Consider the following 18,342-nt stretch of genomic DNA (forward strand, 5'->3'; position numbering starts at 1 on the left):
GTGTCGAAATAGTCCAAATTCGATAGCCATTTTTATGCTTGCTAGAATAGTAATATTCAATCTATAAAATTATATCTAATTTTTCAGAATAAATATACGTTTTCGGGTACCCTTACAATTTCAAAAGTTAAGATTAATTATTCACTAAATATTTTAAATCAGTAGGTATCCAAAAATCCCTTTATAACTTGTTTTTATTAAGAGTGATTTGTTTGTCCTGCACAATTATTTTTTTTTATTCTAGACTTCTTAGGATTAAAGAAAGTTTGCTGCGATTGTTGCCGAGGTGGTGCGTCCAAAAATTCTTTGACAGATTTACCGAAAACATCTTCTGGTGAGCTTAAATCTTCACTTCAATAATTTTATCATGTAAATTATTTCCATGCTATATTTTGCCGATATCTGTCTATAGTAAAAAACAATAAATCATAATGAATTTTATTTAATGCATGTAATTTGGAAGCAACCTATTTCGTCTCAATATATTTTCAGCTCCCCTGGACAATTCTCAATTTGCTTTATTAACAAAAACTTCACTAAAAGAAATAAAGGAGCATACATCTGTTTGTGTTGAGTGCAAAAAAAGTTTTTAATTAGATACTCTAAATAACTTTTGATCCAATGATCAAAAGTTATCCAGGGTGACAGATAAAAAAGTCAAAAGTCGGGTATTTAAAATTCGATTTATCAGAATCTATTCAACCTATTTCACTCATTTTTTTTTATAATATATTATTACATTATTTAAAATAATTAATAAAAGTGTACACTTTAAAGTTCAAAACTTCTTCCACCATTATTAAATAAAAAAATTAATGCAATAAATAATTATTAAAAATTTATTTTTGCATGGAATTATATTTGATAAACGAGTTTTGTAATTTTGGGAAAAAATTTCAATTTGGTTTAAAAGTTCTCGAGACATGGCAACATATGCAAGAAGTTAAATTTGAAATAAAAAGTTCAAACTTTCGTCCACTCTCCAAATCAAACTATTGGGTCCATATTTCTATGATTGTGGCTACCACCTATATTTCTGCTATCAGAAATTCGAATCAATCGTAAAAAAGTATGTTTTTTCAAAGAAAATACGTGCGTATCCAATTTCGTAACTTTATTGTCTGCACTAGCTAAGTAGCATGCTTGAGGTCAACCCTCGAACCATTAAGTCCTAGTATGTATCAAAAGTTATTCAAAGTGTTTCAATTATTTTTTTTTCTGCACTGTAAATTTATTTTGTATGTTTTTAACTGTATTTTCAATTAAAATGTGGTTAAAATACAATTTAATAGAATTTTTAAATATTTGATTTATTTGTGGTGCTCATTATATTAGGGTCTTTAGTAACCATAAAATACTTTATAAATCTTTTCATAAAATACCACTTTTATATTATGGTAATATTTATCTGAAAATATCACTGTATAAGTTAACAAAAAAACACAAAAGGCGAAAATATGAAATTAGGATAATATTTAATATAAAAGTAAAATACCTTTCAATCAAAATATGAAATTATCTGGTAAATAGTGCGATAATTATTAATAATTTTATGCTAATGGCAAGCTAAATTCTTTTGGTTATTGTCGATCATGTCACGTAATTTTTTGACCGAAGAGATGAAAATGACCGACAACTAAAATAAAACTGGTTGTATGTATCGGTTTTGCATTATTTAGAAACCAGCACCATATAAATCGTTTGAATCCCAATGAGGTTTCCCGGGTTCGAATCCCAGCGGTGGCCGGCTTGCGAAGATTCTGCTCCCGGCTCGCACCATTCTCAGTGCTGAGTAAATTATAATGACGTGAAATCATCTATGAAAGCTAGTTTGTCCTAATGTTTTATCCAGTTGTTCCCTTGCCTTCTGAGTTGGGTTCAGAATTACAAGACTACGAAGTTCATTGATGGTCGTAAACTCAGAATTAGGTTAGTTATAAAACTAAAGAAAACTCTTCTCCCATGACAGCAAATTCTTCATTCCTTTAAAAGGAAAAAATTCAAGCTTATATTTTTATATTAATGTATAAATACCAAATACAATGTGTGTCACGGGTAATGGCTGTAAATATTAACAAACATCAATGTAATGTATATCTCACATGCATTTACCAAACAACGGCCCGAAACATTGAAACGTCAGGACAACGTTATTAATGTGTAGGTTTGAATTTTTAAGAAATTTGCCAAAATTGTGGATATCATTAAAATAACCAGATTGACTGGATTAATACCTCGATAGTGATGTGTAGGTCATTGCATGGTATTTTTTGTACTAATGTTTTTTAAGGTTAAAGGTCACTACTCGCTGAAACCTTAACCGATATTCCCCGCACTGACATTCATTTTTTTGTAATATATCATAATTTCTAAGTGTGGCTTTTTTAAATTTGTCACATCCAGGGGAGAAACAATTATCTTCTCTTTAACATCCGATATCTAAAATTTTATCTGCTCCTGCCGGTTTTGAGTGAAATGAGCATGCATTTCTTAACTTTCGCCACCCGTTGAAGAAATGAAGCAATTCATTACCAATGAAACAATTTACATTCATTCTCATCCGTCACTGAAATTTGTGTACGGATTCTGATACTATAATTTTATTAGTATTATTCTGATACTATTATTATATTAATTTCAGAACTTTTTATAAAATTCTTACTCTAACGTAGTCACTCATTATACAGTGAAACCAAACCAAATTACTATAGCCGCTATTGTAAATAAATATTTTAGTTTTGTATTTCCCTCATTGCTAAGATAAATAGCTTTTCTAAGAATTTTCTTTTCTCGTAAAAATTAATTTAAATCCTGGTTGATGTTGACATTAATAAACTAAATTCAACTTCCTAAGTATGGAAAAATACTCAAATTACTATTTTAGGTCATCAATTACTTATAAAAGTGTCGAAATAGTCAATTTATTCCTTTAGTAAAGATCGTTGTATATTTTTCAACTATTGATAAACTAATCAGATATTTTTTATTTTAATTCAGTGGTATGTAGTGTTGCCCTGATATATTGCGTAAGGTAATATTATTTTAATTGAAATAATTTACACTTATTCATAGCTGTCACAAAGATTTGTGTACAGATTCTAATTCTGATACTGTTATTTTATTAATTTCAGAACTTTTCATTAAATTCTTATTCCAACGTAGTCACTCATTATGTAACGACATTTAGGAACCAAATTATTACAACCGCTATTGTTTTTTAATATTTCAGTTTTGTATTCTCCTCATTGTTAAGATAAATATCATTTCTCAGAATTTTTTTCTCCGAAATATTAATTTTAATCCTGATTGATGTTGACCATAATAAACTAAATTCTACTTCCTTAGATTGGAAAAATACTCAAATTATTATTCTTTGCGAGCATTATTTACCTATAAAATTGTCGAAACAGTAAATCTATATTTTTCTTTTATTAAAGATCGTTGCAGGTTCTTCAATTAAAGATGATCCCCTTGAATACTACTTATTTTAATTCAGTGGTATATAGTGTTGCCCAGATATATTGCTAGATAAGGTGATAATCAACATTATTTTATTTTAGTTTACTGTTTACGGTTACTTTAGTAAGTGTGATTGAGGAATTTCAAATTAAAAAAATAAACGAAAATTTAGACTAAAATGAAAATAAATAGCTGGACAAGAAGCAAAAATGCCACTTATTTCCCGTATTACTAACTTTCTCCACTACGGTTTTAGTTTTCCAAAATTACGGCGGATTTTATTTTCAACTTACCACATTTATTTAATGTTTAATTACTTATCTGTTAAAAAGTGTTAAGTTTGTTAAAAGTAAATAGATTGTGATAGCAAATCATGATTTTTTACACATTGTTTATAGATGCCATGGAATGTTTAGCTATTGGATCAGCCTGCTTCGTACCTGACTGTGTGAGAAAGGCTGCAGAAGAAGAAAAACTAGGACCGCTAGATGGAAAAGACGGCCCGCACACTTTGACCTTCTTTGCCATTATTTTAACAATCGAGATACCAGGTATTTCTCAATTATTAGCTGTAAATATTGTCTCGGCATTATTTTAACAATCGAGATACCAGGTATTACGCAATTATAAGCCGTAAATATTGTCTCTGCATTATTTTAACAATCGAGATACCAAGTGTTTCTCAATTATAAGCTGTAAATATTGTCTCGGCATTATTTTAACAATCGAGATACCAGGTATTACGCAATTATAAGCTGTAAATATAGTCTCTGCAGTACTCACGGCGATGATAGCTTGCCTCGCATCCATTATAACGTCACGATCAGTTTTTTACCGTGTTTTACCTGATTTTAAAACTGTGCACAATGGGTAAGGGGACTGTACAGGTATATGAAATAGCTTTTTTTGCAGTGAATGAATGGTTTTTCACTTATACTTTTTATATTCATTCATTGTTATTTTCCAGACTAAAACTTTTTAACGTGAATATTGGATTTACAGTAAAAAGAACTATCATCCTGAGTCGCCTTGGGAATTTTTTTTTCAATGCATATTACGTAAATTTGAACTGCAAAATATGCAGTTTAAATTAAGCAAATTTAACCTGACAATAAAAATGAGATAAATTAACATATTCTCCTTTTTAGTATTGTTACATTTGTTGAGCCTGAAATTGGCCAAGTTGAGTTATTTTCTGATTTGTATTTTATAACAATTTATTCTATAGTATAGTAGCTTAATTTTAACCACAAGTTGCTTATCTTCTGTAGTATTTATTTCGAAATGGTAGGAAAACTGTGTAGAAATAGTTTTCCTACTATGTGGTAATGGTAGTAAAACAATGTAGGAAGGAAATTTCATCAATTGCTTACAGATAAATTACACTTATATTATGAAACTTATTCCATAGTCATTACTTTTCTGTGTATTGTATCTAATTATTCTTATTTAAATTATAGTTTTATAGGAAATTAATTCAATAGCACATTGTCTTAACTTTAAAAGCTCCTTGTACTTATTCACCCTTGTAATTATTGCAGAGTAGTATGGAAAAACAAAATGTATCCGTTTATTTTCAATTGAATAACATTTATGTATAATTTATTCTCGAGTAACTTTTAAAATTTATTTCATAGTTTCATAATATAACATTTTCATGATTCGTCTTCACGTTCAGCATTATACATTAAAAAAACTTAATTTTACATTACACTGCGCATGCTTATGAAACGGAATATCCTAAAATATTTTTTTTTAATTATTGAAGTTTCCGGTACTAAACGTGCAATTTAATGGTTCAAGGGATAAGCCTTTAATAGACCAATTAATTAGTACAAATGATATTATTGTTTACAAATAAAAAATAAACTTTTTGGAAGTATCATTATTTTTTACAGATTTGGATTTGAAACTTTCAAAATAAGAAGGTAATCGCAATCTACCTACAATATATGGTTCTATTAGTTCAGTCAAGGGAGCAGTTGAAATTAAAAAAGCTTAAATCTTATTACTTTTTTTTATATTTTGTACGCATTTTTCTAAACCTGTTTAGGTTCAAAACTTTTTTCTTTCTCGAATGTAAACTCGTTGATCCAAATATAGTTCCATATGAAATATCACATTAAAAGATTGTTTATTATTTTTTAATTATTCAGTTTTATAACGGTTGAAACAAACAACGGCTATAAATTATGCATATATATTTTGAAATACAACTATGCGCTGAATTTTAAACTGTATAATTGTTAATAACAAATTCCAAATTTCGTATAATCGATTGAATTCATAATAAGGAAAAATGAGACATTTTCATGATTCGTCTTCACGTTCAGCATTATACATTAAAAAAACTTAATTTTACATTACAGTAAACATATGACTTAGTTCTATTTATATTCTTTTATTCAATTAAATAAAAATAGTCGCTTATTGTTTTTTAAAACCTGTTAATCGTTTAGTTAATCATTTTTTAAAACTTGTTATCGTAACTTAACATTGCTTTCGCTACTCTGTATGCACCTAAAAAGTTTAAATTCATAGTTTAAAGATATGTATTTTAGAGTCAGAGTTTCTTTCTCACAACTTTTCATTTCAGTTTTATTTTTCTAGAGCTAATATTTTGTTTTCAATTTTAGTTGTAGTTGAAATTATTGATTATTATTCTGTTAGCATAACTTATTCCGCTGAACAAGTAGCAGAAGAATTGGATTTACATGTAACCAACCTAATAAATTGTAAGTACCAAAATATTATTAATACTTATAAATATTTTTCTTCAAAATTAAAAGAGAATAAATATGTAGTTGACGCAATTGTTTTCAATTTATGAAAACACAAAGCGAATAAGCTCTTGTTAAATAATTTATTCATACAAATATTTTATAGGTATTAAAACTGGAGGAGGTGATGTTATACAATTTGAAGGTAAATTTTGATATTTGTATAGAAAAAATAGGTAAAAATAACAAATTATTTCTGTTGCACTATGTTTACTTTTATCATGCATCAATTAGTTATAGGGCTTAAATAATCATATGAATCTTCAATATTTTCTTTCTTGGTGAACTATTTCTTATGAATGATACTTTAAATTAAATTTTTATAATTTAAATTTAAATTTAATTTAATTTTTGTTGATATAATATGTCCAATAATTTAATTATATTATTTTATTATTTACTTGTAGTCCCATTTTAAGTTTTAATGTAGTTCTTGTCATCTTTTATATCTCTAATTGTATATTTGCTGACTCACTGAAAAATAAGAATGGTCAAATTACCAGAATATGGTAAAACTTACCATGTTTTTCTGGCTCTATGGGAAAAGCAAAAAGCTCAGTACTTTTTTTACCGACTCGCTTTGTTAATGATTTTTATAAAATCCACAATAAAATATGACTTTATAATATGGTAAGTGCAAATACGGTGAAATTTGCTCATTTTATCATGATACCTTGCAGCATGGCACGAAACCATTTATTTCTCAGTTTTGTATTTTTCACAAACTGTGTGGTAATAAAAAAAATACTTTTAAAAACCAGAATTCCTGGGACAACCTTTCGTTGCGAACGAAAAAATTACGAATTAGTTGGTTTAAATCCCGTATATTGTTAATAATTGATTTTATTAATTAAAGAAATTTCAATGATGAATAACTACATCTCTATTTAAATCTTAATCCCTGCAAATTCGAAAGAAAAAAAATTTTATTTGGAAATTTTACCTTTAACGGTGTTTCACACCAGTTTTTCATGCTGTATTTCATTACAATGCATTATTATAATTCTAAATACAATATTTTTCATTTATTTTGACCTAAATTAATACAAAATAATTTAAAAACTTTGAAAATTATGTTAAATGGAAATTCTGCGTTAAAAGGTTAAAGAAACTTTATTATATTTAAATTTTAGGCTTACAAAATAACCGGCAAATTACTTTTCATATTCTCGAATTAAGTTTGACTTTCTAAGAAGCAAGCTTGCTGTTATATTTGTCAAAAATTAAGTTAGAGTAATTTTTTTGTAAGTAAATTAAAAGTCAAAAATACGTAATATCTGAAATAGAAGAGGTAAAAACGTAATTAGTAAGCACAAAAATTTCAAACATAATCAAATATCACAACATCAACAAATTTCTTTTATTACTTGTATTAAAATAAATACCATCAACTAGTATTTTTCATCTTTTCCTGTTAGACGGAATCCTACAAAGCATGTGGACTGTAGAGCCCGACAACGCTGCAAATATTGCTAAACGAGTTTTAAATGTAGCATTGTTTATACAGAAAAACTATGATGACACCAAGACTAAGTTTGGAAGAAATTTAACAAACTTAATAGGTTTGTGCAATTTTACTTACAATAGTACTTAACTACTAAATAGTAAATACTTAGCAACATATTTATTTAATCTCCATCGATGAATATCCTAACCAAGAACTTGGTTGGATGTAATAGGGTTTGCCTCCATATTGAACGCAGTTTCGTTACCAGAAAACGAAAAAGAAAGAAACTCTTATACTGTTAACTCTAAAATAATAAGTCGACACTGTAACAAATTCCGGATTAAATTACAGTAAAAAATACCGCCACCCTGGGTGCATCATCTGTAAAGTTAATTTTACCGTAGAATACATTTCTGCCGCAAAGTTTCTCACCGTATATTTTACAGTAATATTTATTTAATTAGAGTGGTTCAGTAATTTTATGGTAATTATTACTGTAAAGACTACAGTACATCAGAATTTTACGTTAAAAATTTTACGGCAAAAAATGACGATACATTTTATTTAAATTTAATTTGGGAATTATTACAGCGTAATCCATGACCTATTGTCATCCACTAATATTACTTCGTGTCAGCACCATGGTCAGCGAATTCAAACAGTGGTCAAACTGGAAGCTATTCACTTTCTGCTGCTTCATCCAATGTTTTCCATTGTCTTGATTGAAACCTGAATCAAATATAAGGGCTCGATCCCTCAAGTCATTCTGGTCTCTTGCTATTGTGTTTATCAGTTTGCGTACTCAGGTTTTCTTCTATGCCATGTCTTTGAACAAACAAAGCAAATACTTTACTACAGATTTCGAGAAAAGTGGCTTAGAAACAATTTTCTTTTTAATGCTAACAGAATAACCGCTAAAATCTAATTTCAAAAAACTGATCAAAACTGATGTGAAAAAAAAATTTAAATAAGTAGCTTATCATAGAGAAATGCCAAATATCCAGTGTCTAGAAATCTGAATTTCAAATATTCGAAACCTCAATTTTGACTTTTTAGTGGCTAACGTTGGTTTTTCTATTGCAAAAAGAATAATGCATTCCTGCAATAATCCATTGGGGGTCAGGGGGATCATGGAGATTAGGGCTTCACAATTTTGTGACCAATGGCATGACTGTAGCAGTGTACCAACAATGCGCATGAGCCGCCTTTACTTCCTAGATAAGCTGATACCCATCGATCTAAAGATGGCCGAGTTTCAAGACGCAACTAAGGATCGAACCTCAGCTCTTCCCAATGGCAATTCAATGCCTTAACTCCAGAGCCATCACCACAGTTCTACCAATCTAAAAGTTCAACAAGCAGTCATGTACAAAGATTTGGGTCAGCCTCCTAGAAGAGATGAGAGCACGTGTAAAGTCCAAAGTGTAATGTGAAAGAAACACATAACTAATGAATTGTGAGCTGCAATATGTTTAGTAGGAAACAATTAAATCAAAAATTTTCATACGATCATTTTAAATCTTTGCTTTTTTACAAAATTTTTTCTGCCCCTAATCTGCATGACCTTAAAACAAACTGAAACATGCATGTAATCCTTTTGGAAAGAAGCATAAAAGATATTAACAATTAATAAAAGAACAATTTATACGTGTAGAGGAGGAATAAAAAGTTTTTGTGACTTTTCGAAACGTTCTTTCATTGCATTACATTGCTACAAATGTTATATATAAACAACATTTTTGAGAGGATTGTGTGGCTTGCTGTGTTGATCATTTTCGTTGTATTATTTGTTATTTACAAGTTTACGACCTCTTTTTCTCTAAAAAATTCTGTAATCGATCCATTTCTCTCCAAATTTCAAGTCACTAACTTTCCCCTATTAAGCGACAACAAACGTTAACTGCTTGTGACGTTCAACATTTTGTTCTTTTTTTTTTTTTTTTTTTTTTTTTTTTTTTTTTTTTAATTTAGCAATTTTTTAGGAATATGCTACTTCGGTTTGTGAGTGAGCAACCTGGTCGGAACAAAAGACGTACTTTCTCTTCTAAGAAAGACAGGTACCCACTCTTTAAGCATAAAATTCGCTTTCCAATACCGAAGTAAATTTGATCAATTATCAGTTTCAAAAAATAATAATAATGATAATAATTTTTAAAAGTGATTCAACCAAGCATAAAAAATAATCTTTCCTTAATTTCATGAGGAAAACCTCTGAATTTTTATTTTTAATTGTGCATCAGATCATGTGATTGGCTCGTCCTATCAGAATAGACCTTCCTAGATATTTGATACTATTGCGTTTAGGATCGGTAAAAACCAGACCCGTTTAGATATAAAAATTTGACCTGGGCATTTTTCTAAAATGTTCTATCATTTGTTTCAGGTATTTCTATTGGTGACGTAAATATGTTTTTTGTTGGGGCAGAAAGAATACGATACGTGTTGGTCGGAGATGTCGTTCAGGAGTCTTTGCATGCGTCAACAATTTGTATTCAACGAGCAGTAGTTGTATCTCCGAAATTCTGGGAGAAGCTAGCTTCATCTGACAGCTACAAGTTTCAAACTCTTCAAGATGAATATGTTAAAGTAAGCTCTGTTTAACTAATTTCTACCTTTGACCATGACAAACATTCGGTTAATAATGTAATTTTTCTAACAATTCTCCTAGTCCGACATTAAATTTTCAAAATCTGCTGAAGTTTATTCAGATTTAAACTATTTAATTCGTCTGCATTCAGCAAATATGTTTTTGATGCCCCTCATAATTGTAGATTTTAAGTTTTTGACATTTCACATTACATTCCTAAGTGTTTCAAATTGTTTGACTGTTATAAATAAAATTAATCGGGAAAAATTCTTTTAGTAATTTTTAAACTTTTACAACATCTAGAACCTGCAAGACAAGATTGGGCTATGGCATGTGAATCCGTGGATTAATCTGCTAGCATGAATATATTAGACACTTGTAGTCTTTTAGTCAGGCAATAAAGATGGCAATAAAAATGGGCGTTACCTGGAAAAAATAAATGAGAGCAGTTTTTATTTTTTCAACAGTGCGCAAAATTTAAAAAAATTAATCAACCAAAATGACTTTTGATCTAAAGATCCAGTCTTCACGTTTTAGGACTTGATGATTTGCGAGGGTGACCTCAAATATTCTAATTAGTTAGTGTAGATGATGTTTTAAGTTACGTAACCAGAAACCAAAGCGTACTTTCTCTTAATAAACATACCTTTTTTCGATGAATTCGAATTTCTGACCCCCCCAAACTAGAGGAGAAAGCCGCAATCGGAGAAATATGGTTCCCATATTTTGGATAGGACAACAGTACAAAGTTTGGCTAAGTATGTTTATTTTATTTTTTGTTAAGCACGTTAAAATCCCATCATTAGATCAATTTATATTCAACTCAATATTCAGAGATTTCCGAATTTCTTTATTTATTATTATTACTATTATTTTATACCCTTAACTCTTATTACTTAGGTTCTTCAGTTTTTGATTTTTTCTTAATTTTGATAATACATGTTTATTTCACAGTTTTTTATTGTTTATATACTACTTAGGTATATTCTGGGAAAGTGGTTCAAAGCCTCACGTCACTTTCTGGCATGTTTGGTATGATGTTTATTTCATTTAATGTTCCATAATTTGTTTAAGGAGCATAGAAATATAATACAGAATAGTTATTTGATTTGATAATATGTGAACGGAACTATGATTACAAAATAAACTAAAGTAGTTGGAACTACATTAGCCATTTAACTAAATTAAGGATCAAACACGAAACGATTTCTAATCAAAGGAGTAGCAAGAAACATATTATGTAACAATTATTAAAACAGTCAAAATAATCTTAAAATATAAGAATTTAAAAAAAGATAGATTTTAAATTTTTTGAAGTAATTATTGAAAAATTGGTGAATAATTGTATATTAAAAACAATTATTTTTTATTCATCAGCTTAAGAAAGTATTTCTTTTAATTTTAGAAACTTGTTTCCAAACTTAGAAATTGTAATATTTATATTATCATCAAAGTATGAAATTTCACATTCTAAAATTTCATACATTGATGATATATACCTAATCATTCCATAAAATAATTTTAATTAATCTCGCCAATATATGAAATCTCGCATTCTGCATAATTTCTAGTCATTATATGGAATGCCTTAAATGGCTGGTCAATTTCTGAAATCCATTATTCTATAGAATATCTAGTCAGCAAAAATCCAAAAAGAGGGCATGAAATTTATCATGCTTAAATATACTAAAGAATGACTGGGGAAAATAAAGGGAAAATTTCTTTATGAGAAATTAAAAGGTGATTCCTGAAGCTGAAAGCTGATTCATAAGATTTGTTTTTTCCAATTTTTTTTTATATTTTATTTATTCATCTATTTATTTATAACAGTCGTTGAACATCCCACAAAATTTTAGGTGTACGACTACTAATGTTCAACTCCGTAGCCTTGTAATTTTAAACCAAATCCAGAAGACAAGAAAACTCCTCGATCAGTACCCCCAGAGGAATGATTTTTTATGGGAACATAGAAGACTTTGTGACTCGACAGATTTACCGTGCATCAGTCACCATTCACTACACAGGGAGTCTTCGACCAGCGGGGAACGAACCCACGACCCCTTGGACATGGACCCAGCGTCCTACCAACCTGGCTATCCCAGCCCTGCTTTTCTCCGATTGAGCAGTGATCTATAATTTAGATACTCATAACGGTCATCGACAGAAACTATGGCATGTAGTATACCATTACTTGTTCATATATAGCACTTCAGTATCAGTTTAACTAGTATTCATTTTAAGTTGAATCTGGAAACAGTGGGTGTATATAAATTTAAAAAATTAAAATATAAATGTTTCTTAATTCAATAAAAAATAGAGTTGTGCTTAGAAGCGGCCGTCATACACTATGAAGCGATTAATATTTCACATATTGTCTAAGCATTCTATAGAATAACCAATTAAAAGACATTCCATACTACGTTTAGGTATTACTCTGATATTTATTCTGATACATCAAACTTTTCCAAGAATTTAATGTTCTATACAATGACTGAGAATTCTTTACAATATTACATTACATTCAGTACATTACAGAAATTTTTGCTGGGGCAGCATTTCATACTTTGACAGTAACATTTTATGGGATATTTATAATATCCCATAAAATGTTACTCTCTCTCTCTCTCTCTATATATATATATATCTGTTTTTATTATTGTGTTTATTGGTTCATTTTAGTATCTAATAAATACAAATGAATTGTTATGTATTTAGGAGACTTAAAGCAGAGGGACTCAATACCTTCTGATTCAGAACTGGCGACGTACTTATGGAAGTATTTACCTACACCTCATGACCAAGTAAGAACAAAGTTTTTTTTTATTAATTTATAAAGATTTTTATTTTTCTTAATTTATTATTTTTATTTTAGTTTAGTTACCTACTCCTAATTTTACACATTTATTACTAACGTTTGAGATATCTCGTCTCACAAGAATTAATTGTTGTTGTTGCGTATGCCTGATAAGGCAAAGGGGTGCGATTGTTCTTGTTTTCCAGTGGCGCCATCTATGGCCAAGAATTTCATAAGGATTAATTCACAGCGTTAAATGCAAGATATTTCATCTTTTACATTTTACTTTTTCACACTTTAATATGAAACAATTTTTATTAATGAAACATTATAAATTTTGCAAACAAATATTTTTTTGCAAAGCTTAAAATGTTTTGTTTATTTAAAAGTTGAAATATTGCCTCTCACCTTATTCATTTTTTATTTCTGCCAAAATCGGATAATTGTGTTCCTAATTATTTGCAAGAAACAGTTTTTGCAACAAAAGTAGTCTTGGAATGCAATTTACATTTAGAACGTAATACATTTTAAGCTTGTGTTTGACTGGAAGTAACGTGCAATATTTTATAGGATATTTTTATAACAATGTTTAGTTTTAAAAACATTTTTATTAGTAATAAATAAATAGTTTAAACATTAGTTTAAATAAATAAATTAAATTTTGTTGACTTTATATAGTCAAAAATTCTAATTAACTTTTAGCATTAAAACATTAGCAAAAGTTAAATATGGAACAGAAAGTATTCCTTATCATAAATGTTTTTTTAAAATGACAAATATTTGTCCAAAGAGAGAGTTATATAGAATGATTATAAGTTAACTTTATCAACAAAGTACCTCTGATGAACATGCCGTTCAAATGAGAGAGAAAAAATTAGTAAAAAGGTGTTGTAAAGTATGAGTTCAATAATAAAGTAAAAAATTAATACCATTGTATACTACCATAATCTCTTCTTGAGCGCTCACTTTATAACACATTAATGAAACGTCATCAAATCAAACTGTCAAAACAAATGCTCTCGAATCAGGAGTGTATTTGTTAGAAAGTTTATTTTATTATGTTGCATTTTATCGCGTTTGTTATTGTTAAATAAATATTAAAAGGGATAAAATGAGCAATTGTTTTAGATGGAATAGATAATGGCGAATACATAATTTCTTTTTAGGCTCGAACCTATGGACAAGTGCAAGTCATGTCATCTGTTTCACAGATTATCTCAGTCGCAATTCATTTTCACAATCTAAACATTTCTAATCCTGACTCTTTACAAAATGTAATACTAGTAATTGAAGATATCATCCAGAAAAGTGGAGGTAAATTATTAAAACCATTATCAAAATCCTTTAATTTGCACAACGGAACTATTAACTAAAATTAGTAAAGTTTGGGGTAATTTTCCATTTTCGTCCTTGAATTATTCCATCACACATTTTTCCAAATAGTTCCCAAATCGTATTGTTGCTTAGTATTGTTATTGTGAAGGTTCCCAGCCATTTTTAAATCACCGTTCACTTTGCAAGTGGAAGAATTCTCATCGCTCTCTTACAAAAAAAAAACACAAAAAATACAGTAATAAATAATTGATAAAAACTTTTGTCCCTTAATATTTTTTGGTATAGTACACTTCAACAACCATGTCTTTAAGTTTTTAAAAATATACACAGTAAAAAATTCCTGATCAAATTACGGTAAAAAGTATCAGCACACAGGGTGTCGTTATTTTTTATCATAAAATCTATTTTCTCTGGAAAATGTTACTTAACAAAAAATATGACATATTGTAATTTTTACGGTAATAATTATTATATGATCACTGTATCATTCTACTTGAGTGGATACTACTGTAAAAGTTACAGTATAATATTTTACGGTAAAAATGGATTTCACGGGTAAAATAGAGTTTACAGATAATGCAACCAAAGTGCAGATTTTTTACCGTAATTTGATCTGGATTATTTTACAGTACATCGACCGAGGTTATATAACAGGAAAGTTTATTTACAAGAGTTGTATTTACAAGAAATATTTACATAAAAAACATTTGTATTTGAAACATTTTTATTTAGCTTTGATGAAAGCAACTCCAATGTACAATTTTCAAGTGTTTGCATAAAAAAAAATTCCACAGATCAGTTTGGAATTTACATTAAATTTTATTTTTTTATGTGCAAAGTAATGCAAGTGATGCCGTTTATGATTCAAATAAGATCAACCTTTAATCCCTCTCATGCGCTTGTTTTTCCTGTACAGATAATACTGAGCAAATCATATTTCCAAAAAAAATCTAGTAGTTATATTTTGTAAGTTAACAATAGAAAATTCAAAATTAATTATATTCAGATAATATCCTTTTAAACTATTTAACAAAAAAAACACATAAATTATACAGATAAATTAAATATACTCCTAAGTTCTTAAGCTACTATACAATTTTTACACTGTTATCTTGTAATAATGTACAGTACGCAAAATATAAAACGGAACACCTTACCCTTTAATCTTAAGAACAGATTACCAAGTACTAAGATTCTTAAAAGCTAACCTAAAATAGGTTATTTTCTTTTGTAGTCGTTATTTTAAGTTTCATTTTCAGATACAAAAACCTGCTTGACCTCAATCATGCCTCAATTTGTAAAATTTGGTCCCTACAGTTCAGTAGGGGGAGTAGTCGAAAGTTTAAGTTTCTTAATGCTAATTTCGCATTTGTGTTTCTCCTTTTCATGGATGTCACTTAATTTTTTTCTTCTCAAAAACAATTTAACCGATTCTGACAAATTTTGGATTTTGTACAGAATAGATCGATACCTAGATTAAAAGACTGTAAAAACTTTCAAGCCTTACAGTTAAAAAATTAATTGAGCACTTGCAAATTAAATAATTAAAAGTCATTGACAAGTTAAAAAATATCATTATTACATAGAATTATATTTGGATACACGAATCTTAAATTGTAAGCAAGAAATTCCGTAATGAACTCCCTTGATGTTTTTTTAAGTCCTTGAAGTCATAAAAAATATGCACATTAGGAATCACAAATTAATGTGTAAGCGAAAAACAAAACAAAACCGTTATCGAAATATAGAGAATCATTATCACGCTGAGCGAGCTGAAAACACTCAAGCGAAGTTGATTGCCAGAAGAATTTGAAAAGAGTTGAAATGGGATTAATAGAAACACTTCCAAGTCAAATGAGGTGATCAAAGTGGTTTTGAGTATGTGTCTTTTGCCTTTCTTGCTTGAGATTCGACTGATTTCTATACCGTTTTTGTTTCTATTTTTCCTTAAAAAATTTGTCACTCCCACTGCGCATACGGTTTTGACTTCCGTTTTTTTTCTTGTAAAGTATTTTTAAAATGTGTATTAAGAGAGAGGATTAGGGAACAAACACCCTGTGCAAAAATTCAAATTCAAAATTTAAGCAAACATGAAAGTTTAATAGGTTTAACAGAAATAGTACTAAATTAATTACTTTGGGATTATGGATTACATTTATTTGGTCATTCATTAAAATTTTTTTGGTTAATTATGCAAAAAAATTATGATAAATTATAAATGTATATTTTCTTATAATCATTCTTATTATATTTCCTTTTTAGGCATCCTTCGGAACGTTCTCTTCTTTGATTTAGTAAGTCTTATTTACACACAGTCACAGTATTTCTTAGCCTTTCATATAGAACGGCTCTTTGAAACATAAAAACATTTAACGTTTCTGTAATCATTTAACATTTATGCCAACTTTAACAGGTATCTGAAAAAACTTACCTCTTTTTTAACTTCATAAAACTGAGACCTACTGAAGAGTTAATTTCTTTCTTTTATTAATTTCGTTATTTTCGTTTTTTTCATTAATTTCATTCTTTTTTTGGATGTTGAGAGTTTTTTTGGACCTTTTTCGATTGAAACTGTTTCAACAAAAATATGAACTTTTGGAATCCTTAACAAAAATGGAAACGTAAAAGATCCACATTTGGAGTCAAAAATTAATATTTAACAGAGCGAAGAAAAGGAACGATAGCAGAAAACAAACAGAGTTGAGTGACTATAATTAGTAACACCTTTAAGTTTTAGACTCCTATCAAACCTGTTTTGATGTAAATTACAGCTGCTTTCCTTCACTACGACAGATTTTAATAGTGTTTTTGGTTTTTCCTCGTTAAAATATTGACTTGCAACCCCTAATGTGTTTTTTTTTATCAGTTACTGATTCAAAATTTATTCATTCAATATTTCAACTGATTATTAATGAAATTCATTAGCAAAACAACCAATTTGCACGCATTTTGCGTCAATTTGTTTTATATTTAGAGTGATAAATAAATTTATGTTTTCAATTTATTCTTCGAATTTATATATTTAATTTAAATCGATTTTGACATCCTTTATATCTAAGTAAATTAATCATGTTTACGCTACCCTACAATAATGAGAGACACTTTCAGTTTTTGATATTGTTTTGAAATTCTCAAGAAATACTCGGAGAACTATTTTGTAAGTTTAGAAGTAATTAATTCATGCTATTTTTCTTACTTATATATATATACAGGGTGTTCCAAAATTATCTTTACAACTTCAAAAATTCATAACTTCGAACATAAACAAGATATTTTTATTCTGTCTTTTGCATGTATTACTGCAACTAATAAAGTTTTTTTTCAATAGGCTGAAAAGTTTTAAGTGAGGATGTGGACACCACAACAGAAAGCTCAATGCGTCTCATGGCCGTATTCGCTCCACATTTTTTAGGTCATCAAANCAGGAGTTCCTTTGTCTTCTGTATTGGGTTCAAAGTTTCAATTGCTGCGGAGTTGAACATGAGTTGTCATAAAATACAAAATCGGATCGTTGTTCAACGACGGTTATAAAATTAAATATCTCGTGTGACGTTTACATGTCGAGTAAAGTTTATTCTTTCAGTATTTTTTAAACAATTAACGTTTATTTCATATCGTTCAATATATAATTATCACCCTGTGTGTGAGTGTGTGTGTGTGTGTATATATATATGTATATGTATATGTATATGTATATATATATATATATATATATGTATATGATATATATATTACAGAATTTTACCGTAAGTATATGTTTTGGATATCCTGGTGCGAAACACAATGATGACGCTGTGAGATCTATTCTATGCTCGCAAGATATTGTGAAAGTTTTAAGGAAACAAAATGTGTAAGTAACATAATATTTCATGTTTTTATTTAACCGTTGATTATTATTAGACTACTTTGTACGAAAGTCTACTTTGCACGAAGTCTACTT

The 18,342-nt window shown here is 28.7% G+C and overlaps 1 protein-coding gene across 2 annotated transcripts in view; it reads left to right on the forward strand.

Annotated features, from left to right (window-relative positions):
• LOC107442658 (adenylate cyclase type 10) overlaps positions 1–18,342 on the forward strand; it is a 75,654-nt gene that overhangs the window by 19,229 nt on the left and 38,083 nt on the right. For both annotated transcript variants that reach the window (XM_043041379.2, XM_071178444.1), the window contains 11 exons: positions 245–334; positions 3,858–4,010; positions 6,096–6,194; positions 6,346–6,384; positions 7,658–7,801; positions 10,070–10,272; positions 11,254–11,305; positions 12,989–13,074; positions 14,234–14,381; positions 16,665–16,696; positions 18,140–18,252. In XM_043041379.2, the coding sequence (XP_042897313.2) occupies positions 3,863–4,010; positions 6,096–6,194; positions 6,346–6,384; positions 7,658–7,801; positions 10,070–10,272; positions 11,254–11,305; positions 12,989–13,074; positions 14,234–14,381; positions 16,665–16,696; positions 18,140–18,252 (1,064 nt within the window). In that variant the 5' untranslated portion in view covers positions 245–334; positions 3,858–3,862. The remainder of the gene's footprint in view (positions 1–244; positions 335–3,857; positions 4,011–6,095; positions 6,195–6,345; positions 6,385–7,657; positions 7,802–10,069; positions 10,273–11,253; positions 11,306–12,988; positions 13,075–14,233; positions 14,382–16,664; positions 16,697–18,139; positions 18,253–18,342) is intronic.

The sequence above is a fragment of the Parasteatoda tepidariorum genome, chromosome 1 (assembly GCF_043381705.1).
Source record: "Parasteatoda tepidariorum isolate YZ-2023 chromosome 1, CAS_Ptep_4.0, whole genome shotgun sequence".
In the NCBI taxonomy this organism is placed as follows: Eukaryota; Metazoa; Arthropoda; class Arachnida; order Araneae; family Theridiidae; genus Parasteatoda; species Parasteatoda tepidariorum.